At 35.4% G+C, this 27,488-nt stretch overlaps 1 protein-coding gene across 4 annotated transcripts in view; it reads left to right on the top strand.

Moving 5' to 3' along the window:
• RDX (radixin) overlaps window positions 1-27,488 on the top strand; it is a 102,192-nt gene that overhangs the window by 42,125 nt on the left and 32,579 nt on the right. For all 4 annotated transcript variants that reach the window (XM_060304021.1, XM_060304020.1, XM_030836545.3 and 1 more), the window contains exons 6-12: window positions 4,034-4,117; window positions 4,321-4,467; window positions 5,612-5,708; window positions 6,579-6,742; window positions 12,099-12,229; window positions 24,148-24,308; window positions 25,959-26,051. In XM_060304021.1, coding sequence (XP_060160004.1) covers window positions 4,034-4,117; window positions 4,321-4,467; window positions 5,612-5,708; window positions 6,579-6,742; window positions 12,099-12,229; window positions 24,148-24,308; window positions 25,959-26,051 — 877 coding nt within the window. The remainder of the gene's footprint in view (window positions 1-4,033; window positions 4,118-4,320; window positions 4,468-5,611; window positions 5,709-6,578; window positions 6,743-12,098; window positions 12,230-24,147; window positions 24,309-25,958; window positions 26,052-27,488) is intronic.

Here is a 27,488-nt window from a genome sequence, read left to right as displayed (position 1 = left end):
TCTATCACTTCCTCATAGTATTTAAGCCCTTAGGTATAATTTCTTTTTCATAGGTACTAAATATGAAGGAAGACAAAACTACTTTGTCTACTTTTAATTAATTTCCTTTGGTTGTAAGCATTAACGATTATCTTTGGCTAATAAATTATATTCTGTTGTTATATGCTTTATAGGTACCCTTAAGTACAATAGCTTTAATAATTGATTATTAAATGTTATACTGTTCTGCTCTTTAATATTACAACAATAATAGTTATCTTAGAAGGTAAAATAATGCATGTTGTTCACTGAAAGAATCAGGAATATGAGATACTTACTAGTCTCTGTTTGTTTTTGATGATTATTCCAGCCCAAAATTCCTTTTCTCAGATTTTTTAAGCACTAAATTGAGTAACTGATTACTGGTACAGTAGAATTTCATTTCAGTTAAAAGTTTTTATTTTAATTGAGGTATAATTTATATATAGTAAAATGCCAGCAGATTAGCTTTTAAATCGGAACATAAGGTAACTGTTATATAATCAAAATTACCCTTAAAATTGTTAATTGTTCATAAAATAGTCATGTTTTATCTGAACAAGTGTAACATAGTTGTTCTTTCAGTGTTAGATCAGATTGCTGTTTGGGTGAGTACCAGATGAAGTAATTGGCTTACATTTAATAGTCATGTGATTAAAAAAATATTTTTTGATACTGGAATCACGTAAACACAATTAATTTAACTTCTTTTACATGCATATGTGCTGTAACCCATTCTATTTAGAAGAAGGAAGATAGCACATGCTGTTCAAGATTTGGTCTTTAGGGCTTCCCTGGTGGCGCAGTGGTTGAGAGTCTGCCTGCCGATGCAGGGTACATGGGTTCGTGCCCCGGTCCAGGAAGATCCCACATGCTGCGGAGCAGCTGGGCCCGTGAGCCATGGCCGCTGGGCCTGCTCGTCCGGAGCCTGTGCTCCACAACAGGAGAGGCCACAACAGTGAGAGGCCCGCGTACAGCAAAAAAAAAAAAAAAAGATTTGGTCTTTAACTTTGAGGGTCCAGTCAGGTGTCCTTCAAGTTGTTCGTCTAAGGAGGACTAATTCAAGCTATCTAAGTTTAAAAGAGACTTATAAAGTTAGAATACTAAGTTTTTGGTTTAGAATGGAGAAGATACCTTCAGTCATTGATTTATTCCATGCATAGTATATAACAAACTTTTATCACTAAGTATCTGGGGGAAAATTAGTAATCAGCTTATTTGGTGAACCTAAATCAAACACAATAATTTGATGATTTTGTTGGATGTTTATAATTCTTGTATTGAAAAACCCAGATAAGCAATCTGTTCTCCCACAGTAGAGTTTAGTAGTCTGCTGATAGGAATAATCAGCTCCACCAGATAGTATCCCTCTCGTTTAGAAAGAGCTAGATATACATAAGTTTTTGTGTACCAGGTTTCTGACTTGGGCATTTGGGTGGTTTGTAATACCTTTTCAAGGTAAGAGGAGACGGAACACATTTCAGAGGAGGAAGATTTCAGTTTTGAACCTATTGAGTTTGAAATATCCCTAGTATAAGAGCAGTTTCAGCAGATTGTTGGGAGTTGAAGCCAGATTGTGGTGGACTGGGGGTGGTGATGTGAGGTATGGAAATGAAGGATGGTGAATATGAACAGTTTATGAAAGAAATTTGGCTGTGACAAAGAAAAATACTAAGAGGAGGGAAGCATGAGTTTATAGACATGTTCTTTAAAAGATGGAAAAGAATTAATTCCTTTATTCATTCTACAGATTTTTGCCTCTTTTGTTCTGGCACTGGGCATAAGTGGTGAGCAACATGGATGTGATCTTTGCCCTCTTAACACAAATAAGTATATAGGCATACCTCCTTTTTTCGTACTTTGCTTTATTGTGAGCTTTAGGTATTGTGTTTTTTACAAATTGAAGGTTCATGGCAACCCCGCATCAAGCAAGTCTTTTAGCACTATTTTTTCCAGCAGCTTTAGCTCACTTCATGTCTCTGTGTCACATTTGGTAGCTCTCGCAATATTTCAAACCCTCCACTAGCAAAACGATTATGACTCCCTGAAGCCTCAGATGGTGGTTAGCATTTTTTAGCAATAAAGTGTTTTTAAATTAAGGTATGTACATTGTCTCTATGGATGTAATGCTATTGCACACTTAATAGACTACAGTATAGTATAACCATAATCTCTATATGCACTGGGAAACCAAAAAATTTGTGTGACTTGCTTTCTTGCGGTGGTCTGGAAATGAACCGAAAATATCTCTGTGGTATGCCTGTATCTGGTAATATATGTAGGCAGGGGACAATAAATGATGGAGTGAAGATCCTGAGAAAATAGAGGAATAAGTCTTTTAAAGTCCCAAATAGACAGATTTAAAGCCAGGTGGGACAGATTAGCCTCACCGTGAAGATCTCCTCCTTTTTCCTGGACAGAAGGAAAAAAAAATGGGATTTTTTTCCTTTTTTTTTTAGTTTTTATCTCTTTTTTAAAAGTTAATTTTTATTTTGTATTGGGGTATAGTTGATTTATAATGTTGTGTTAGTTTCAGGTGTACTGCATAGTGGTTCAGTTATACATATATATATATCCATTCTTTTTCAGATCCTTTTCCAAAGTGGGAATTTTTGGATACCTGCAAACCAGTCATGCAGATTAATAATACAAGCACATTACACAAAATGCAAACGAATGAGATTTGAAATGCAGAATATAAAAAGCTAGAACATAAATCTTAGTGACATTTAATTTAATTAATCCATACCTTCAAATTTAGTTAACATTGTAATATCTGCAATTGGCTGCACTGATTATGCCCTCAAGGCTTGCCTCTTGGTGAGCACAGAGGCCAGATGGCAAGAGAGAGTATAAAGACAAGAAAAATGTGGAAACTTAAATGCTGTAAAGAGGAAGACAAAAATCTCCTCAAAAGCAAGAGCTTAAAAATGGTGTGTAGTAAAAACATCATGGTCTGTCTGAGGCCCCATTAAGGAATTCACTCTAAATAGTGAGCAACTTGTCCAAGGGAAGATTATATCCCAAGATTCCTTTATGCTGCTAAGAAATCTGTGGGTTTACCTTAAAATTTTTACATAGTAAAAAAAAAATTTAATACCACAGCTTTTGCTATCAGTATAATAGGATCTGAGTATTCATCAATAAAGGTGGATAATTATCATCATAATTCCCAAGGAGAATAGAAATACATAGTGGGATAGTGAACACAGCAGGTAAATTATATGCATGCTGAATTTGCTCATTTGGTGTTAAAATATTAGTCGTTGAAAATGAGAATGTTTGTGTTTGCTTACATTTGCAGAAGAAACACTGGAAGGATACAAAAGAAACTAATAAATTATTTGAAGTGTTGAGGGGGTGGTGAAAAAAATGCCTTTTCACTTGTATACTTCTTATATAAAAGTATTACTGATAGAAAATAACAAAATTAAATTTAGCAGCAAAGAAAGTAAATACATAGAGTCATAGAAGAATTAAGACCCAAGAATTCTGATTTTCAGTCTATTCTTGTCTAATTTTTTTTTATTAATCATGAGGAAGTCATTTTCCCTTTTTTTGGCCCAATATTCTACTCATTTCAAACATTTGAATTCCCATAAACTAGCCACATAACTATCTTAAAAGCATATATTATGTAAAATAGTTTCAGGATCATAGAATCTTTTTATTTTGAGATAGTTGTAGATTCACACACAGTGGTAAAAAACGGTAGTGAGGTCTGGGTCTTGAGTATCCTTCTCCCAGCCTTCCGTAATGGTAACATCTTGCATGACTTTAGTACAGTATCACAACTAGGATGTTGACATTGATGCAATCCACTGACCCCATTCAGGTTTCATCCGTGTTACTGCAGTCATTTGTGTGTATGTATATATTTGTTAATTCTGTGCAGTTTTATCACGTGTATAGCTTTGTGTGACCACCACAGTTAAGGTACTGAATGATTCTAGACTTTTAAAAAGAATATTTGAATCTTAGAGGCATTTTCATAGATTTTTTTTTTTCCTTGCAGTGTTTTGGAACAACACAAACTGACAAAAGAACAGTGGGAAGAAAGAATACAGAACTGGCATGAAGAACATAGAGGAATGCTAAGGTATTTGGGTGGTTATTTTCTTAGTATTTTTTCTCAAATTAAAGTTTTTTTTCCATAACATTTATTATCACATCAGATTATCCCCAACAGATTATTTGGCTTATATAAATAAATATAAAGCACTAAATTTTAATCCAGAGTGTTTTTGTAATTTGGTATTACTTTTACTTATATATATATTAAAATTAGCTTTATTTCAATAGGGAAGATTCTATGATGGAATACCTGAAGATTGCACAGGATCTAGAAATGTATGGAGTCAACTATTTTGAAATAAAAAATAAAAAGGGAACTGAATTGTGGCTAGGTGTTGATGCTTTGGGTCTGAATATTTATGAACATGATGACAAGTAAGTAAATTAGTTGCATAGTGAACTAGTCATTATTCATTGCTCTATATGGCTTTGCTCTTATGTTTGTAAAGTTCTTTTTAGGCTAAATTACTCTTAACTGCTTTTTTCCCTCCCAAATTAAAAGATTCATTAGTGCCACATAGGCTCTCAGATAACATATATCTGTTTTCTCAACATCTTGCAGTTTCAGAGTTCTCAAGTGTATTTTTTTTAAACAGAATGATTGACTTTTATTTGAAGTGTACTTCTTGATGTCTTGTGAGTTATATCTAGTAACTTAATTAAAATTTGTTCTTGCATAGATAAAGAGTGATTCCTTAAATGTTATGCCTGGCATGTAGGTTGAAATTGATATTAACATGTATACATCAGGAGCAGTGAGACAATGAATAGGTGTATAATTTATTGTATTTTGTAACACTTTTCTTTGAACATTTATCTTATAGGAATTGTTTTGAATATTTTTAGACATCAGTGAAGTAGAATATTCTTCCTGTATCATGCATAATGAACAGTGTAATTTTACCTTGAAATTGACCAGGAATATATATGTCAGGCTCTTAGAGCACTTTTCAGTAATGATAGCTACAATTGCTTTATTCCTTTCTTTAATTTACCATATCACATAAGCGTCCAAGTCTGTGGCAGTAATGCCTTCTCCTAAGACGTTTCTTTTTATTCTGAGTTGGCTCCAGAATTTTATTTTCATTATTTACAAGTATCTAATAAAATACACATTCCTAAGCAAATAGAATAACTCCGAAAGAGAGGATTTTACTAATTTTACTCTGGTATATTTTTTCATATATTACAAAGCAAGTTAAAATGCTATATCATTCAGAAGAGAAAATTTTGAAATTTTTGATTGAAAAGCAAAAATGACTTCAAGAGTAATTTTTGTGGATGAAATCTTTTCTTCTTTTTCTTCCTTTGGAAAATTTTTGAATGAGTTTCTGTAAGAGTACCTATTATAGTTATGACTACAGATAAGATGGGGAATGTGAAAGAGGGGTTAGCTCTGGATGGGAGGGATTGGGATTGGGGATTATGGACAAAGGGGGCTTTGGACTTAACTGGAATGGTTCAGTTTCTTTTTATAATGAGAATACATTCATCTTAAGGGATGCTTTCATTTTTTAAGGTTAACACCTAAAATTGGTTTTCCCTGGAGTGAAATCAGAAATATTTCATTTAATGACAAAAAATTTGTTATAAAGCCGATTGACAAAAAGGCACCTGTAAGTAAAATTCTTTTATGTATTAACTCTAAATTTCTGCCACTTTGCTATGATACCACTTGAAGAATGGCATTGTTCATTTATTGAATTGCTTCTGAGGAATATTCTCTTTTCATAGTTTAACTTTCCCAATGATGAACTAACATTAAGAATACAAGGTTTTAATCTTTTTACAACATGTAAATTACTAGAGTTTTATTTTAACCAAGATTTAACTATAAGGTAGGTAATATTTATTAGGAGTTTGTTGAAAACAATCAGCATTCCTATTTTACAAAAACATGTTGGTGGCTAGAATTAGTAGAGGTTGCCCTACTCTAAATTTAACTTGTTTATAGAGCTTTGCATTATGAACTTTGTATTTTCATAACTTGAAACCTTGAACTTAAGAAATATTTATATTTAAATAGATTTTTTGATTCTTCTAGTGTCAAGTATACTCCAGTATTTTAACTCAGTTATTGGAAAGACAAAGATATGGAGAACATTTCTAGGTTAAAAAGCTTAACAGCCTTGAACAAAGGTCCAGTTTTGAGATTAATGGCAAAAGGCAAAACAAACAAAAAATCCTCCTCTGTGAAGGAACTGATGCTCATAGTTTCTTTGGAGAAGAAAAAAGAATAAATGACATTTAATGCACTGAGATGGTAAGAACATTAGCTTCTCCACAAAACTGGTAGGGAATGAAAAGGTGAGAAACCAGTTATGTGAAAGTATGGCATATACATGAGGAGTGAAGAAATTTTATGATTTCTAAACTATATGGAATATGACATTAGAAGTCATAGCACAGGTTGAAATTTAGTACAGATTATTGTGAGAGTGACTGTCCTTCATGAAGATTTTAAATTTGGGCTCCTTTATGTTTAGGATTTTGTTTTTTATGCACCTCGTCTGAGAATCAATAAGCGGATTTTGGCCTTATGCATGGGAAACCATGAACTATACATGCGAAGAAGGAAACCTGATACTATTGAGGTACAACAGATGAAGGCTCAGGCTAGGGAGGAGAAACATCAGAAGCAGTTGGAAAGGTATGGAATTTATAGCCTTTCATTTTTAATTGATAGGAATAGGTTATCTAAAATTTAAGAATCCTCATCAGTTTCTTTGACATACTCTAAATTGACATTTTTACATTAGATTCATTGTTATTAAAATTGAATGACAGGGACTTCCCTGGTGGTCCAGTGGTTGGGACTCCCTGCTCCCAATGCAGGGGGCCAGGGTTCGATCCTTGGTTGGGGAACTAGATCCCGCATACTTCAAGGAAATACCCTGTGTGCTGCAACTACCACCCAGCACAGCCAAATAAATAAAATTTAAAAAAAAAATTGAATGGCAGGATGTATTATCACTATCCTCTTTTAAAATGAGTATGTATAATTTTCAAGTTAGAAATCTTTGACAAATATTTCTGAGAAAATGGCTTTTCATGACTCCATAGATGTGCTTTTCTTTTATCGTGCTTGCTTTTTACTGACAGACTTTGGTATGGATGTAGTAGTTTGAAATTTTCAAGTTTGTTTTGCTTGTGATTTGTGTGTCTTAATTTTTCAGGGTAAGAATGTGCTGAGTATTTGCTTTGAAACAGTGTCAGTGACATTGTAGAACTGAAGTGAACAGTTACTATACAGAGCTGAATAACAATAGCACTCCCTACCAATGACACTGATATTTTTAACCATGGTTCACTTAGACTTTTGAAAAAGGTGTTAAATATATTAAATTGAGATTTTTGAAATGTAAAAATACTGAATAAGCTCCTTGTCGACCCTGGAACCACATTACTGGGTCCAGCAACATAATTCCTAAATCTGATTCTATATTAATTTAGACTTTATGCTTTATTTGAAAAAATTTAGAGACCAAATTAAAGTTAACCTCTATTGAGGAAATCTTTGGAGAATAACACAATAATCTAAGAATAGAGTAGGTCCTAAAGAAAAAAAACTGATGACCCCTAACCATATATATATTAAAACATATGTCATGTTGACAATAACATGATTTGAATCCAGCAATTAAATTGGCCTTCTGCCAGATATAATTTTGCTACCTATATTTTTAGTGTTTGTATTAGATATATTTTTTTCTTAAATGTTCTGTGTATTTCAGATATTTTAGTAATTCACATTGCTCCCCTCAATTTGTCTGCCTTAGAGAAGTTTACTGCTTCACAAAACATTTTTTATACAGGCATGAAAGTTTCCAGTAATTCCTGACCCCACCATTAAAGATGCTAAGTTGGAATGTTACTTTGGGCTCTATCATTTTTCACTGCTCTCATGTAGCTTAGAATCACATTGTAGTTCTAGTCTTACCTACTTTTTAAAATAGTTCTGTATTGGGCTTTACATTCTCTCTTTTCTTATGCAGCATAGCCTTTCCCTCTCTCTCAAAGGCAAAACTTTTTCTTTCTCTCGTTCTCTCTCTCCCTCTCCCCCTCCCCCTCCCCCTCCCCCTCTCTTTCTTCCTTGCTTCCCTTCTGGTCCCTCTAAGGTCTCCTATCTGAGTTAAATGAGAAATTATATCTCATACTCATCAAGCCGTAATATGTCCTGACCAATCTGCTTGTCTATGATGTTGATGTATTATTTACATTCTTAACGTAAATATATTTGTCTATTTTTTTGTTTCTCACACATAGAGAGGAGTGTAGTGTAATTAATAAACACCATTTGGTGATGGTGCTATATTTTAGTTACTCTAAGGTCTAGATGAAAGTGGAAGATTTTAAGTTTCTTTCTTTTTTTTTTTTTTTTTTAAACAGTAACAACCCCATGGTTCCTTTCTTGGATTCCATGAAAGGTTCCAGCATTTTATTAGCAAGCATTTATTGACTGCTTTGTACACAGTAGGAATTCAGTAATTGTTTAATTCATTTGAATGCCTAGAGGATGTTTTTTACTAGTCTAGCCACATAGGGATTGGCAGTGTTTCAGAAATGGCGTTCCAAGTCTTCATTTATTCCCTGCTTTACAGGTCAGAGAGAAATGACAGCTGTGTTTGTGGAAACAATTTTGGTCAAGCCCAATGACAAAGTAGCCAGCAGACATACTTGGGGGAATGCTCAGAGGTATGCTGCCTGTGCTGCTGGAATCTCTTGGGCAAGAACAGTAGCTGGGAAGGGGCAGCAAGAGGCCTCTTTCCCTACAGTACGTTGGCATATGTGGCCATATTCTCTCCCCATAACTCTGATAACTTTTTTTCTTATAGTGAAAATGATCTTATTTTCCATGGGTTATTGGTCCCTGTAGTCTGTGTTCTTAAGTTATTTACATCCAAATTGAATTGAGTTTACAGTTTAGAGCCAGATACCTACATGTCAGTTGTAGGTTAGCTATGGGATATTCTGTGCCATGGCTGGCTGCCTGTATCACTAGGACTCAGCTGGTGTCATGCAAAGAATACAGGCTTTGGAATTAAATAAATCTGGGTGTGAATTCTCTTCTGACACTTGTTGAAAAAGTAACTTCTGACCCACTGTTCTCTTGCCCTTACTATGAAAATAATAGTCCTACTTTCAGGAGTTTTTGTGAGAAATACTAGTGTCAGTATAGAAACATTTAGCAAAGTACCTGATGTTTTTAATAAATAGTAGCAGTAAATAATTCTTAATATTATTAATACATAGTCTGAATAGAAGTTAGTTTGAGAAGTTAGTCTGAATATGTTTTAATCTTCACTTTAAGAAAAATGTAATTGAGGCCATCTGATAGTCTTTAAAAAGTAATACATTTTAAAATACTTTTGGCATATTAGTACAGAGAATTGATAGTTTATTAGTGTGTTATTTATTTCTTAAAGTAGAACAGCTTGGTCAAATGAGTGTTTCCAAATCCAAACTCTAAGTAAAAATATTTACATCTGTGGTTTAGAGTAATCACAAGAGGCTTGCTTCATGGGGAAAGTGGGACTTCATTTTGAGAGTTAGAGACAGGGGTAAGATTTTCAGAAGATGAAGCTAACCTAAGCAAATGTGTAAAGATAAGGATATGCACGGCATGCCTAGTGGCCTGTGAATGGACCAGTTTGTTCCTCCAACAAGGTTTATGGGAGAAGCAAGCTTTTTCAATTTCATAAAGGAGACAAGACAGGCCTGCAAAAACTAGGTATCACTAAGAAATGTGGAGAGCCAAAGGCATTTGTATTAATTGAATGGGATGTTAGTTGATGATGGCTGTAGTCAGGTGAGAATTCTTATTAAGATATGAGACACGGGCTTCCCTGGTGGCGCAGTGGTTGAGAGTCCGCCTGCCGATGCAGGGGACGTGGGTTCATGTCCTGGTCCAGGAAGATCCCACATGCCGCGGAGCGGCTGGGCCCGTGAGCCATGGCCACTGAGCCTGCACGTCCAGAGCTTGTGCTCCACAACAGGAGAGGCCACAACAGTGAGAGGCCTGTGTACCGCAAAAAAAAAAAAAAAAGATACGAGACACAAGCCTCATAAGAGCGCAGCAGAGTAAACTTTGCAAAATGCTTTAAATATTATAGTCAAGTTAAATATCGGCTATACATTTATTCCCTTTTTCAGTACAAAGACTAAATTTTCCCCCCAACTTGCTTGTTACCTTCTGTCTTATTTCCTGCTTCCATATCTCCTTTACCTCTGTCCTTGAGGATGAACAAATGAAACATCAATAGGGAAAAGCTAAATAACACCAGTGCCTATCTCCAGAAGGGGCCATCTGTGTGCCAGAGCTGTACCTGAAAGGTTCTGAGTTCATGGAATATTATTACAGCCTTTGGTCTTGAGATCTGTTTTGTGGTGTAAGTCCTCATAAAGTGTCTCAGGGCCTCAGGGAGGGAGGGAGGAAGGTAACTAACTGTCTTGGAGAACAGTGGCAACACTGGATTTGGTTGAGCAGAGGCTGGGGAATGTTGGGGGTAGGCTATTCAACATCTTAGAGTAGCAGCCTGGCACGGAAAAAAGTAGCTCTTGGCTATACTTAGCAATTCCTTGAAAAGTACTGTGCTCTTGCTTTCACAGACAAGCCTGCCTTTTCAGCTTTCTAAAGAATACAGAAAGGTCAGCAGCCTCTGCGGAGGCCACCAGGCCTTTGCTTTGCTCAAGGAAGTTGGGAAACTCAAACATTTCCTTAAACCTCAAGCTCCCCTGTCTTCTAGAGGGGTGGGGGCTCCCAACTCTTTACCTGTGTATACTCTTACAGGTTGAATAGGATAGGAAGAAAGAGGTGAATGTGCTGCAGAGTGAGTCCAAGTCTTGACGGCAGAGGGGTGCTTAGTTACTGACTCCTGGCTGTTGAGAAAGTACCTTGTAGGGAATTCTAGAACAGAGGTGGAGCTCCTCTCACATGAATGAACTCCAAGCCCTAGATTATTAAATGCTGTGAGGATTTATTAAAACCAGCTGGAGAGGTATGGTCACCCTTACACTTAAGGGTCTATCTCTTGCCAGCTTGCCACAACTGTACCTGTTTATCCCAAAACTGGGTTGATTCTCTTTTCATGTTGGAGGCGTATAGGTACTAGGAGCTGTAGGAACTTTTAAGTTTAGGTTTATTGAGTAAGGAATTGATAATAAAACTTTGCTGGTAAGCTTATCAGAGACTGCAGGTTGAGAAACTACATGGTTTGGGCCTGAAATTCAGAATTGACATCAAATGGCAGCAATGTCTTTTAGAAATATTTAGGTATATTCACATAAGTGTCAGATGAAGTCATAATCAATTTTTTTTTTAACGAGAGAAAATTATTCCCATTAAAGTAGACAGTATTATCTGATAATTAACATAGGGTCTCTTATTCATCATTATACTTCTGGCCCTCAACATAGAGTCCGACCCACAGTAGGCCCTTGGTAGATGTTTGATGAGTGAATTTGGCTATATTTAAGTATGTACTGTCATTCTAAGGAATTTGTCAAAGGAGATTAAACTGGTTTGTCATCTTGTATCTAAGCATAAGTTGGTACTACCTTAGAAATTAAACTTCTATTAATTAATTGTTAATGGTTGAAAATTGTTGCCCTCCCAGGTTATTTTGCTGTTTAAAGTGAAACAGCCTTGTTTACTCCCTTCAAGCCTTTGTTACTTCCCCCAGTGGAGGGCTCCTGCTAATCTAAAGAAGGCATGTCCTTGGGTATAGCAGCTGTGCAGTTAACTCCTTTTGTGCTGACATGTAATTTACTGTCAAGAGTTCATTTTAAACAGTCATTGACTAAACTTTTTGCAACCTCACAATTGTGTATGTAACAGTGTAGTCCTATATTCTTAACTATATGAGTTTTGAACAAATCTGAGTATAATGAGGACTGTTAAAATATTTATGCTGTAGTTTCTTAGTTGATTCACAGCTAGTACTTAGGCTTCATATGAATATTTGCATATATTAATTTGTAAAAGCACAATTGTAATTCTTTTTAAGGGCGCAATTAGAGAATGAAAAGAAGAAAAGAGAAATAGCAGAAAAGGAAAAGGAAAGAATAGAACGTGAAAAGGAAGAGCTAATGGAACGTCTGAGGCAAATTGAAGAACAGACATTGAAAGCCCAGAAAGGTAAAAGTTTCTTTTTGACACTGGATTCAAAATTGTTGCTCTGTCATCAGCTAATAGTATTTCTTACTACTGTTAAATCTTATTTGTCTTATCTAGAATAATTACATTTAATTGCCAATTTAATACTTGGTGGAATTACATCATAAACACGTTTAAGGCACATTCAACTATACAAGGCTCATATATTCTTTGTCTTTCATTTACTTAAGCACTCAAATATTTTTATGTGTACCCTTATATATTATGAATGCCTGTATGTAGTAATTTATTCCTATCACTATTCAGGGTTCCATAAACAAAAACACGTTTTCAATACTCTCTGGTACTTAAACAAAAGCATTTTATGGATATGTAAGAACTTCAAGGCATCTAGGTAATTAAAGGCATTTTAAGCTATTCTGACTATTTAAACTCTTCTGGAACTGTCTCTAAATTTAATTTCAGTATATTAAAAATAATGCACAACACATAGTAGAAGTGTTTTGTTTGTTTGTTTTCGGTAACATGTTTGGAAGAACCTATGACCTAGGCAGTAGGTAACCAAAATGCTACAGTGTATATATAGAAAGGATACATTGGATTTAGAGAGTGTGGTTTATATAAAGGAACTCTAGAATATACTAATTTCAAACAAGAAATAGTGGGGAGAACAAAAGAAAAAAGATATTGAGTAAAATAGGATGTTATGTTCCTTCCTAAGCAGTAAGATCTAGGGGATAACATGAAAATCTACATTATTTATAAAATTAAATTAATACCTGCTTTTCTGACAGCTAGTAGGACCAGCCATTCACTTCTGTTGGAAATAGCTAATGATCTTAGTTAAGGTTTATTTTCATTCCTTACATTAGCCTACCGTGGTGGGGAGATGCTGTTGAGCAGTGGGTAGAATAACTTGCAGATGGGTGGCTAGCGGAGGAAGTCACAAAGACTGTTATAAGTCCACAAACTGATCATTCCAATTGCAAGATGATTGGAAATAATATTTCTAAGAGAAGAAATAGAAAAAAAAAAACCCTGGATTTTATTCTGACTCATTAGAAGCCTTATTTCTCAGAGCTAGAAAAGACCTAGAAAGTATTTAGCTTAAAGCCCAGAGGTAGTAGAGACTTATTTGCAGACCATAACACAAGGGTAGAACTTGTTTCCTGAATTCCAACTTGATGCTGTTTCTCCCACTCTAGGTGCTTTTTCATCAGTTAAAAAAGCAGACATTTGTGATGCGCCTACTTTGTGCTGTGTTTTCGAAAGACAGATACATAGCATGCGTGGGAGTGAAGCCTGTGTGGTTGACAGAAATGAGATGTATACATTAAAAATATTAATAAAGTGAGGTAACGTGTGCTAAGCACCATGTGAAGAGTACGAGCAATACTCTTAGAGGAAGAATAGTGTAAAAAAAAAAATCTGGAGTATACTAAAGTGTGTTTTTTAAAAAAGGAAAGTTTAGGGCTTCCCTGGTGGCACAGTGGTTAAGAATCCGCCTGCCAATGCAGGGGACACGGGTTCGAGCCCTGGTCCAGGAAGATCCCGCATGCCACGGAGCAACTAAGCCCGTGCACCACAACTACTGAGCCCGTGCTCTAGAGCCCGCGAGCCACAACTACTGAGCCTGCGTGCCGCAGCTACTGAAGCCCACGTACCTAGAGCCCGTGCTCTGCAACAAGAGAAGCCACCGCAGTGAGAAGCCCGCACACTGCAACGAAGAGTAGCCCCCCGCTCAACGCAGCTAGAGAAAGCCCGTGAGTAGCAACGAAGACCCAATGCGGCCAAAAATAAATAAATAAAATAATTTTTTTTAAAAAAAGGAAAGTTTAAAGAAATGTATGATAGTGCTCTGATTTTAAAGAGAAGATTGAAGGATAGTACTTTTTCATTTACATAATACATTTTCTTAGAGAATAGCTATTTACTAAATCTTTCAATCTTATTTATTTAGGATGTATAATAAAAATATTAATGATTTACATACAGAAAAGTACTCAAGTAAAGGAGCACCAAAAAATATAAGGAAGATAAAACATAAGAAAGAATATAGAGCATGCCTGTCAAGACAGTTTCAAATCAGTCATCCTAAGGCAAAGGACATCCAGTTTGTTTTGTTTTGTTTTTCTAATAATACAGCTTTTCCAGGCTGTCCTAAACTCTGCATGGTTGTCTTGTAATTTATGCTAAATTCTCATGCAAATGCAGTAACTCTGGTCATATCTAAATCATGATATTTAGTAGATAAACCCATAAGTTTTTGTGAAAAGAAACTTCCATACTTCATTATTGTCATTTTCTTGAAAAAAATTTTATTGAAGTCATTATTTGAAATGTCATAAATCATTAAATACAACCATTCTGACATTTTGCATTGCCATAATTCATCATTGTTAAATTATTTAGCTTCCTTTATCATTCTTTTAACCATCTTTAAGATATATTGGTGACTATATTTGAGATACAATACAGCCAAACTTGCATTTAGTCACTATTGCAACAAATATCAAAGTGAATTTCCACCTTCACAAAGACAAACCACAGGAAAGAGTTGGGGGTATAGTGATTTCATTCATTCTGGATACTTGTTAAACACCTAGTACTTAATAAGTACACCCAGTACTGCTCTAGGCATTGTTCTAGGTATTGGGGATATAGTATTGAACAGATAAGTTTCCTACTCTCATGTAGCTTACAGTTTATTGAGGAAAGACAGAGTAATAAAATTAACAGATAATAAAAATCATCTTATGTAGTTCGAAGTGCTGTGAAGGAGATAAACAGGATAATGTGATAAAAGTAGTAATAGTAAGTAGGAGGGGTTTAGGTATGCATTGTTTACAAATAGGAGCCAAGCTTTAATTCTGTCATTAACTTATGACCATAAGCAAGTCATTTTAGCCTCTAGATTTCCTTATGTTCCTAATTTCTAAAATGGAGGTAAATAATCCCTAATTTAGCTTTTTGAGATTTTTTGATATTTAAAGTTATATTAAAGTTTTTTGTTGTTGAAATTTTTTCATAGGTATAATAATGTGCATACCTCTTAGATGTAAGGCTCAATGAATTTTTACAAAGTGAATTTATTTTTGTAACTACCCAGAACAGGATAGAGAACATTACCTGCCCTCAGGGAACCCCACCTTGTGTCCCTTTGCAGTCATTTTTTCACCCCAGATGTATATCATTCTGATTTATATCATCATGAGGTTTAGTCTTACCTTTTTTTCTAATAGCTCTGTTGAGATATAACTTACATACCACACAGCCATTTGAAGTGTACAATTTAATAGCTTTTAGTATGTTTGCATAGTTGTGCAGCCTCCATCACAGTTTTAGAACAATTTCATCACCCCAGAAAGAAGTCCCATACCTGTTAGCAGTCGCTCCCAGTTATTCCCAATTCTCCCTCCCTCAGCCTTAGGCAGCTACTAATTTACTTTTTATCTCTATAGACTTGCCTTCTGGACATTTCATGTAAATGCAGTCATGCAAAATGTGATCTGTTGTGACTTGCGCTGAGCATAATGTTTTCAGGGTCCATCACGTTTTAGCATGTATCAAGGACTTTATGCGTATAATGCTACATTTTACTTTTTCATCAGTTGTTTCCACTGTTTGGCCATTGTGAATATGCTGCTATGAACATTTGTGTACAAGTTATTGTGTATCTGTACGTTTTCATTTCTTTTGGGTATAAGCCTGGGAGTGGAATTGCTGGGTCATATGTTTAACTTTTTGAGGACATATGCATCTGATTTCTAAAACAATTATATGTCATTTAACATTCATACCAGCAAGGCATGTTTTCTCCACATCCTCACCAACACTTGTTAATCTTTATCTTTTGGATTATAGTCATGATAATGGGTGCGAAGTGGTATCTCATTGTGGTTTTGATTTGCATTTTCCTAATGGCTAATGATGTTGAGTATCTTTCCATATCCTTATTGGCCATTTACATATCTTCTTTGGAAAAATGTATTTTCAAATTTTCTGCCTATTTTTCAATCATGTTTTTTTTTGTTGTTGATGTATAAGAGTTTTTTTTAATATTTGTGTGTAAATCCCTTATCATATATCAGATATATGATATGCAAGTATTTTCCCCTGTTCCATGGGTAATCTTTTCACTTTGTTGATGGTGTTAAATTTGGTTTTAAATTTGGATGAAGTCCAATTTATTTATTTATTTATTTTGGCTTTTATTGCTTGTGCTTTCAGTGTAATGCCTTAGAATCATCTTGCCTATGTTTGAACTACATAGAAATGAATTCATGTGTACTTTTGGCTTCTTTTTGCTCAAACTTATGCAGGTAGCTGTAGTTTGTTTTTTCACATTGTTGTGTAATATTCTATTGCATGTATTTACCTCAGTTTATGCATTCTACTGGTGATGGACATTTGTAATATTTCAAGTTTGGGGCTGTTATAAAATAAGGCTGCTATGAGCATTCTTGAACATAGCACTTGGTGTACATACCTACTAGTTTGTGGGATGTACACATCTAGGAGTGGAATTTAGGGATCACAGCTGTATAGAGCTATAGTAGATACAGCCACCAGTTTCCCAAAGTGGTTGTATCAAATTTCATTCCTACCACTGCTCTACATCTTCATCATTATATTCACCACTCATTATCAGGGTTTCTTTTTTGTTTTGTTTGTTTAGCCATTCTGGTGAATACAATGAGTACAGTGCATTTCCTTGATGACTGATGATTTTGAGCACCTTAGCAAATGCTTATAGCTGTCTGTGAAGTGCCTTTTCACTTATTTTGCCCATTCAAAAAAAAAAATTGGATTTTCTTCTTTTTCTTATTGATCTGTAGTAGTTCTTTACATGTATTGTAAAAACATCTCTCCGTGGTTTACCTTTTTACTCTCTTAATGGTGTCATTTAATGAAAAGACAGTCTTAACTTTAATCTCCATTTATCACTCTTTTTCCTTATGGTTGTGAATGTATTATTGTTTACTACCTCCTAGAAACTTTGTTTTACCTTTCACATTTAGGTCCACAGTCCATATGTAAGTGATTTTTATAAGAGTCAAGGTTTGTTTTTTCCCGTATGTATTTCTAACTGACCCAGACCCATTTATTGCAGACTTTGTACCATACATAGCATCACCTTTGTCACAAATCCAGAAGTCTATATGTATGCATCTGTTTCTAGACTCTTTTCTGTTCCACTTATCTATTTGTCTATCCTATTGCCAATGCCACAGTGTTCAGTTACTAGTTGTACCTAAAAAGATTTTTAACTGATGTGTCATAAATAAGTCATAGGTATATAATAAAATGGTAGGAAGCATGTTTCAAAGACAAGGCAACTCTTGGGCTCCCATGTTACTTAACTTTATCTTTTATCTTTTATGGTATTAGTTGTTAATTGTTACACATTATATATTTTCATAAATTATAATCCTGAAATTGAGAAAAGGAAAATAATTACTTGAAAAAGTTAATACAGAGAGCCATTTAGTTTATAACAGGACAAACTAAGTCTCCAGAAGAGTTTAATATCTGCCAAGACTGGACTTCTCCATTTAAGTCAACGAACTGAATATTCTGCATATTTCACAGAATAAACCCTCTCCTCCCATGGTATTGCTAGGTGATACACCTCCTGGATCATCCCTGGGTTGGTAGTTTTCTCTTTGTTTGCTGTATTAACTATACTTTTCCTTTCTTCCCATCTCTGGTAGCTTCCTTTTCTACTTATTCACAATCCTTTTCTTAATAGAGAGCTCCTGGAGAGGAAGTTCTGGGGATGGAAAATCCAGGAGAGGAAGATCAGCTGTTGAAATGTCTTTGCTGCAAACCTCTATGGATTGAGGATGTGATAACAGTTTCTCAATGTGATGACAAGCTCTGTAACTCTGATTTATCTTCTAAGTTGGCATTTATAATACAGCTTTTCTGTTGGGTTTCCCACCGCTGCCTAAGTCTGGTCTTTTCAGATTTTCTTCCTTTAAGCTTTCATTCTCAGCCACAGGAGGAGCTTCACATGCTCTTCACATTTGCAGTATTGCTGTTTATTTGGTGGTTAGAAATGTTTTATCTTTTTTGAGGTGGGGAGGGGGCTTTTTTTTTTTTTCCTTCAATGCATGATTCTAGTGCACTGGCTTACTGTTTTGCTAAAATAAAATTAGTAGTGTATTTGGGTCCCTGTCAAAGAGCTCCTGAATTTTTAGCTGGTTTTTCTTTATAGAGGGCCTGTGGATTGTGAACCTAAATGTTAAAGGTAGAATGAAGTTTCTAGAAGGTAGTAACGGAGAGAATGTGTTCATAACCATAAGGAAAAGATGGATAAATTGAACTTTTATAATTATAAAGGGGACTCTGGCCCTTGGCATCTCTGCAGAGGGTTTGAAGGACCCCTGAACATCTGTTTCTACGTTATTGTAAGTGTTCCTCTGGCCGTTGATTCTTTCCCTATGCTTTGCTTTTTTTCCACCTCTCCTAGATGAGCAGTGTCAATCATAGTTATTTTAATGACCTTGCTTGCAAACTCCAATGTCTGGATAATCTATGGGCCTATTCTATAGTCTGTTTTCCCTTTTTGGGGTGGGGGGAGGGGGTCAGGGGCTCATTTGGTCCTGTCTGGTATACCTGGTAATTTTGATTGAATGCCCAACATTGTATATGAAAAGTTATAGAGACTTTGGATGGTGTTATTTTCCTTTAGAGAGGATTTAATTTGCTTTTGATGGTCAGAATATGTGCAGATCACCTGGATAGAGTTGAGCTGGGTTTCAGGCTTTGTTAACGATGGTCTCTTTCTGGTTTTCCCATTGCTAGTCTAGCCCTTTGGGGGTGTCATCTGGAAGACTGCATATTTACTGGGGCCCTTCTGTCTTAGAGGGCCTTGAACTCCAACCTTTGACTCCCAAGCTGCAAGAGAGTGTTAATCTCTCTGGTCACCTCTTTACCCTCTTACAGCTGCTTTTGCTTGTTTCCGTATGTGTGCATTTTAGGAGTTGGCAAATGTCTTGAGGGGAGATACACATAGATTTTGAGACTTTTCTGTTTACTCCTTTTCAGGATCTTGTCCTTTCAAGCCTTGGATGCTTTGGCAGCCCCAAAGTCTAAATCTCTGTCTTCTTAGCCTGATAGAATACTACAGGCTCTGCCTCTATTCCACTCTTCTGGGAATATTATATACCTGTTTTTTTTGCATATAAAATAAGCAAATACATGATGTACACACAAAGATATGTTTTTCTTTCCACTTCTTTCTCTTTTTTTTGTTGGCAATAATCTCAGATTTTATTCAAAAGCAAGACCACCCACCCCAATTACTCTGGTTATCCCTTCATAATGAACGTATTCTACATTTACAAAATTTTTCCTTGTGTCTACTTCAGTGAATTTAAAAATTAATTTATTGTCTCAATTATTTTCTAATTGTTTGGCTGTGGAAAATTGGCATATTAGATTGTACTGCCTGGAACAGCAACCAGAAGATCTCCTATAAACTTGTTAGAAAAGTAAATTCTCTGGTTCCATCCCACATCTATTGAATCAGAACCTGTAGGGGTGGTACCCAACAATCTAGTTTAACAAGTCATCCAGGAGATTCTGATAGAAACCATTTGAGAAACACTGGCATATGAGAAACATGTGCTATTTACTTAATGGACAGGCAGACATGGAAGTGAGGGAATATATCAAATAAGAAAATAAGCAGTGGCCCAAGTGCTTTGACTCTAAATGGGTACAGAATAAGAATAGCCATGCATGAGACTCATAAACTGGTTCTATTCAGATACGTATGAACTGCCCCTCTCTTGTGCTTGATTTCCATGGGCTTACATTAGTGTAAAACCCCAAGAACATTTATCTTGGGCAGATCTGTAAATTCTTCAGCATATGGACACTGTAGAGAAAGAAGTAGGATTGACCATTTCCTAATCATCTCCCAGGCTGCATTACCCAATACGCAGTCTGTCTACACACATGTTTCTGTCATCTGCCAAGCAGGGGCAGAAAAAAAAAGTAATATATAAATATATTTATGTAAATAAGTACATTTATATAAATATAGATTTTTATATAAATAAATATGTATAATACATATTTTAAAAATCTTCATTTTGAGTAATGTTTTTTAAAAGTACCAAAATGGTCATTAGAAAAAGCAAAACATTTTTGGCCTTCCTTATATCTTTTTATGACTTTGTATTGTTTTTAGTTTGATTGCTGGGACTAAGGCACTAGATATAATTTTTCAATGCCTGAGGCCTTACAGGGTTTTAATCTGGCTCAGAATTCTCCACTTCCACTTCTTTCTTAAACAAAAGGTACATATATCCTTTTGCACCTTGCTGTTTTCAGTTACCATTGCTTAGATGTAGTACAGGTATTCTAAAATTGCTTTTTCAGTAAGTAATTTGTAATCATATTCTTAATTCTATGATTTCTAAGAATTTTGATAATAGAACTTTTATTTGCTTTTTTTTTTTTTTTTTTGTAATAGTATTAGTTCTTTTCCCAGGGTAAAAATAAACTATTGCCCTAGACTGGAAAGAGGAAGAAAAAAATCTATAATCTTCTGAGATTTTTTTTTATTATTATTATTTTTTACTAATACTGTTACAATTTTTATAGCTTCCAATCTTTGCCCTTGGGGGTGACGTAAGAGTTGATTTGGCTTGCCAAGTCTTAGACCTGTCAAAATCAAGTGATGCTTGTGTTCAAACCTGATTGAGAAAGGGAAGCTTTCACAAATTTTATTAGCTTGAACTTAGAATAACTTCCCTGGTCTACACTTAATTAACTTCCATAACCATCTACATCAATATACTGTGTACTGTTAATGAGAGAAACAATTTATTCTTGTAACCTTTCACCTTTGTCCTGAAAGAGCTGAGATTCTAAAAGAAGCCAGATTTCCTTCGTACTCTCTTCTCACATGCCAGACCTCAAAAATTGTAGGTTCTTGCTTTTTTTGACCCAGATAGGCAAAACATTGATACTATTCACATTTCTCATCTAATCCTTCTCCTCAAGGGCTTCTAACTGGATCCAAGGTCTGGAGGGATGTTTGTTTCATAGAAATATATATATATTTTTTGGCCATGCCACGGACCTTGAGGGGTCTTAGTTCCGTCTCAGTTCCCCTGACCAGGGATTCAACCCAAGGCCACAGCAGTGAAAGTCCTGAGTTCTAACCACGGGACCTCCAGGGAACTCCTGAAATATTCTAATTTGTGGGTTCACAAACTTTTTCTTAAAAGGCTGGATAGTAAATATTTCAGGCTTTGCAGGCTACATGGTCTGTTACAGCTATCAACTCTCCCATTGCAGCATGAAAGCAGTCATGTGCAATACCTAAACAAATGAGATTGTGTTCCAGTAAAACTTTATTTACAAAAATACGGCATTGGGTTGGGTTTGGTCACTGAGCCATAGTTTGCCAATCATAGTTAACTGGAGAGGAAAGAAAGAGATCATTGTGGGATATATGGCACTTCAAAACCTTCCTTTCTAGACTAGAGACTAGAGTAGATTTGAAGCTTTCAGTACATTTTCAACATTAAAAAAAATTAGAGTTTTGTGTAATTCTTAATATACCACAAAACAACCATTGCTCCGTCTACTATTCCTCAAATTAATACTTAGTACCAAAAAACTGTTAGAAAATAAAGAGTATTTTGAAATTTAACTTTATAACCCAGGCTTATTTTTCTTTATTGACTCATAGTACAGAAAGAATTTTTATTATGAGAGAAAATAAGGCGTTTTCATTTGTAAACTTTTCTTATTATTTGCTTGCTTGTTTAGAAGGAGGATACAGCTGTGAACTCTGTGAGCTTTATTTTATGTATTAGTCAGCCAGATGGAAAGAATGATCATTAAAAAAGTTAGATGGGCTAGCTCTGATGTCCAAGTTTTAGAAGACATATACTAAAATGAATAATCCTAGAATTTAGCTTCAGTAACATCCTTCATTATACACTTTTCATCTTTATAGCCAAATAGTCGCGTAGAAGTTTACATTTTATCTAGAGTTTAAAGTCATTATTCTTTCCAGTCTTCTCAAAACCTCCCAAGTCTTAACTGCAGTTACTTAAATTAGTTCTGACCAAGAACAACAAAATGAAGAACAGTAAGGTGACTTGTACGTTACAGTTAGCTTTCAAATCTTTTGACATACAGATTTTCAGTTTTTCCTTTTTTCTAAAGTATACAGAAAGGGAGAGTCATTCTTTGTAGGACATTGCACCCATCTTAATAGATGATATTCTCTTGTCTTCTGTCACAAATGTCCTTGCTATTGAACAAAGATTGTCAGAATAATACTTAAAATTAGTACTTTCAAATTGATTTCAAATCTTTTGGCTTTGTGCTAGTAATATTTTCCTTTCTCAACTCATTAGAATAAGAAAAGAGAATTAACTTTATGATCTGTACATTTATGGATTAAAATTCACCTCATTTATCTCCAAATATTACTTACTTGTCTTCATGCTTGAGGAATGGATACTAATAACTCAAAATTTTCAGTAATTCATATAATTCACATCAAAATTCCTATTTGAGTCAGTAAGTATTAAGTCTTAATGTCTTGGGTTTACTTATCTAATACTTAGTTTAGGTAAGTAAAAACTTATTTAAGTTTTAAAGTGTGTTATTTTATAGACTTTTGAAACAGATGGCAGTTTGTTTATGTCAAAACTTCAGAGAGGTTTTTTAAAAAATTTTCATTGGTGTATAGTTGATTTACAATGTTGTATTAGTTTCAGGTGTTCAGCAAAGCAAATCAGTTATACATATACATATATCCCCCTTTTTTTTTAAGATTCTTTTCCCATATAGGCCATTACAGAGTATTGAGTAGAGGTCCCTGTGCTATACAGCAGGTTCTTATTAGTTATCGATTTAATATATAGTATTGTGTATGTGTCAGCCCCAATCTCCCAGTTTATCCCTTCTCCTCGCCCCCCCCAAATACCCTGGTAAACATAAGTTTGTTTTCTACATCTGTGACTCTGCTTCTGTTTTGTAAATAAGTTCATTTGTACCTTTTTTTAGATTCCACATATAAGCAATATCATATGATATTTGTCTTTCTCTGTCTGACTTACTTCACTCAGTTGCTGCAAATGGCGTTATTTTGTTCTCTTTTATGGCTGAGTATATAGGTACCATTGTATATTCCATTGTATATAGGTATCACATCTTTACCATTCATCTGTCAATGGACACTTAGGTTGCTTCCATGTCCTGGCTGTTGTAAATAGTGCTGCAGTGAACATTAGGGTAATGTATCTTTTTGAATTATGGTTTTCTTTGGGTATATCCCCAGGAGTGGGATTGCTGGGTCATATAGTAGTTCTATTTTTAGTTTTTTAAGGAACCTCCATACTGTTCCCCTTAGTGGCTGTACCAACTTACAGTCCCACCAGCAGTGTAGGAGGGTTCCCTTTTGGAGAGTTTTGGGGGTTTTTTGGCGATACGCGGGCTTCTCACTGTTGTAGCCTCTCCCGTTGCGGAGCACAGGCTCCGGACGCGGAGGCTCAGCGGCCATGGCTCACGGGCCCAGCCGCTCCGCGGCATGTGGGATCTTCCTGGATCGGGGCACAAACCTGTGTCCCCTGAATCGGCAGGCGGACTCTCAACCACTGCACCACCAGGGAAGCCCATGGAGGGTATTTTTTTAAAAATAAAATAAAGGATGTGCTTCTAGCTTTATGACATAACTTGAATTACAGAGAATTTTCATTTCTTTGCATTTTTGAATTGTGTAATAGAGTTTTAAAAGTTATTAGGTTTTTGCCAAGTTAAAAACGAGGTAATGTTCATTTGCATATGTGCTAATTTTAAGAAACTGTACAGATTAGATTCCTTGCTACTATTTTGACTTCTTTTGATAATGAGAAAATTAGAATTAATCATTGTTTTGGTGGGATACATATATTTGACAGAACTAGAAGAACAGACTCGAAAAGCTCTAGAACTGGACCAGGAACGAAAACGAGCAAAAGAAGAAGCAGAAAGGCTTGAAAAGGAGCGTCAAGCTGCTGAAGAGGCCAAATCTGCTATAGCAAAACAGGCTGCCGACCAGATGAAGAATCAGGAGCAGCTGGTAGGGAACCTGGGTTCTGTTAGGGGAAAAGAAAAATTCAGACAAAAGCATGGACGAAATCGGTTCCGCAATTTCAGAGTGTTTATTCTCTGAGCACAAAGGTGTTGGTTAATTACGTTTTCAAATCCCCGCACTGTGGTATGTGTGCACTCACTGCAAGGAACTTGTATCTTTTTATTCGAATGTATTTTAAAGCAGTAAGTAGAATAACAAAGAATTATGAAAACCATAGACCACATGGACCATTTTCTGTATTCAGAGGAATACCCATCATGACAAATGAAATACCAGTGTAAAAATAGATAATTTGGAGGTTGCAGTATTTAGTACAGTAAATAAATGATCAGTATTGTGCAGCCACTACCAAAAGTGTGTTGTAATAGATCCAAAATCAACAGTAAAATTTTGTTTGCTAATGAGTGCCAATAAAATAAGTTCAAATAATGGAAACTTAAAAAAACACCTTTGTAAAATTAAGTATATTATACCTTCTGGAAAGCAAACCAAAGAGACAAGTGTGGAAATAACGAAGTGTGGAAATAAGCCTAAAATGATTATTTCTTCTTTTAAAAGGAAACCTAAAAATAAAACCATAAAAGATACATGGAGCCTGTTGCTAACAAAAGATTCTGATTTGCTTAGATTTTGTTTAAGCCACTGGCATGTTTTGCTTTAGATAAGTTGACAATTACGTATATTCTAAACCCTATAAGATAACCGTAGGCTAACTATAAGATAGATCATAATTGATTGGGGTTTTTTGTGTATTTAATGGACTTGCAAATAATGAGGAGTAGGCATGACACCTAGAAGATTTGGGATTTAAATATTGGTTTAGGCATTTACTTGCTATGTGTCTTTGGGTCTTTCTGAGCCTCAGATCGCTCCCTTTGAAAAAAGGAATAATACCACCTAATAGTATTGTTGGGGAATTAAGAAAGTGCTGTTTAAATTATAAAGTGTTATGTAAATAGAATTCTTTTTCCTTCTGTAGGCTTTAACAGATAGTTTATTTTATTTTATTTTATTTTTTGCGTGGTACGCGGGCCTCTCACTGTTGTGGCCTCTCCCGTTGCGGAGCACAGACTCCGGACGCGCAGGCTCAGCGGCCATGGCTCACAGGCCCAGCTGCTCCGCGGCATGTGGGATCTTCCCGGACTGGGGCACGAACCCGTGTCCCCTGCATCGGCAGGCGGACTCTCAACCACTGCGCCACCAGGGAAGCCCCTAAGAGATAGTTTATTGATGAGTTTAAAAATAGCTCCTAGGTTCCTGCTATGAAAACAGGAATAACTACGTGTATATAGAATAATAAAATTTTTTTCACTTTGTCTCATTAGCTCATTATACCTAGTACAAGTAAGATATTTATGCTCTTAAAGAAATAGTTCCTTTTTTTAAACAGAAGACTGTCTATGAAAAACATATAACACAGTCCGTGTGGGAATTCCCTGGCGGTCCAGTGGTTAGAACTCTGAGCTTCCACTGCAGGGGGCACAGGTTTGATCCCTGGTCGGGGAAGTAAGATCTCAGAAGCTGCACGGCATGACCAAAGAAACCAGTCCATGTACATTAAAGCTTTTTTGACTTAATATAAATGACTGAAAATATATTACTTTTTAGTATTTGTAATTGTTTTGTTTATTTTAGGCAGCAGAACTTGCCGAATTCACTGCCAAGATTGCGCTTCTAGAAGAAGCCAAGAAAAAAAAGGAGGAGGAAGCTACTGAGTGGCAACACAAAGTAATCATTTGTTCATCACTATAAATTATTGAACATCTATTTTGTACCCAGCTATATGTGGAAATTATAGAGATAAATATAAGTTGCTGTCATGATTTAGAGGGGGAGAGGTACCTCTGTATGAATGTGTATGTACTGTAGTAAATACTAATCTAGTGATAATAAGCTAAGTACTTTGGGAACACAGAAGAAATATTTAATTTCTGAGGGAATGAGGCAGGTGTTGGGGAAACCCTTATAAATTTAAGCCGGCTCTTGAATAATACATTCAATTTGGGGGTAGAAAAGATGGAGACTGAAGAGGAAGTCATTCCAGATCGAGGGAATTGAATGAGCATAAGAAGTATAAAAACACATGACAGATTTGAGGTCAACTAGTAAGTGAGCAAAACTTAGGGTCTGTTTTCAGAAATTTTGAGAGTTGTGGCTAGAAAGTTAGAGAGGGAATTAAGTTGTGAAAGGCTTTAAATAAATGCCCTGCTAAGGCAAGATGCTGAGAAATATCTGTAGACGTTGGGCTCTGAAGATTTCAAAACAGGATTGTAACATGATCAAGCATGGTTTTATAAAAACAGCTTAGTAATCAGCATGAAGGATGGATTGGGATAGTGGGCAGGATTACTTAAGAGCTAATGACTCACACTAAGGATGTGGCATTGAGAAAAAAGAGGAACAGGAATTATTGAAGGACATTTTGTGGTAGACTCAAAGGGGCATGGCAACCAAATGATTGGATGTAAAGTTGAATTAGAAGAATGCAATGAAGATGATACTGAGATTTCTGAGTTCCTAAGTAGATGAAACCACTGTTGTCTGAAATGGCATAAAAGTGAAAAATTAGGCTTTATTTGGAGGGGTAGGGAATATAAGATAATGAGAATTTAATTCAAACTTTAATGTTAACTCTTAAATGGAACTATAATAATAACAATTTTTTACACTCAAAGGTATATAGTTCTCTGATTTTTCTCCGACAAAATGTACTTATTACAGAAAGCAGTTTTGTTTCCCTCTTAAATTTTCTTCGTAGCACTTCGGATTTCTTAGGGAAGTTTTTGGTATTGAGAGTTATGTATATATGTATATGTCAATGGAACTCTACAAAAAGAAAAACACTTAACTTTTTTGTTAACACTACTTTCTTTATTAGAATTGTATAGCTCCCTTTTAGGGATGATTTATGAACGTCAGGAACACATAAACTTATAAAAATAACATATCACAGAGGCACATCCTGTGAATTGTAGAAATTAGAAAATGCATGCAAAAGAAAAATCACATTCTTGCTAACTGGGATCACTGTTTTAACACTGTAGTGCATATCCTTCCAGGATCTTTTCCTATTTGCATATGTGTATACATACACATTTATATGTCCCAGAGTGAGATCATACTGTACATATTGTTCTGTTTTAGTCAGTTTTCATCTCATCTAAT

Source organism: Globicephala melas, chromosome 8 (genome assembly GCF_963455315.2).
Source record: "Globicephala melas chromosome 8, mGloMel1.2, whole genome shotgun sequence".
Lineage (NCBI taxonomy): Eukaryota > Metazoa > Chordata > Mammalia > Artiodactyla > Delphinidae > Globicephala > Globicephala melas.
The sequence above is the reverse complement of the archived record's forward strand: the minus strand, read 5'-3'. Positions and strand labels throughout refer to the sequence as shown.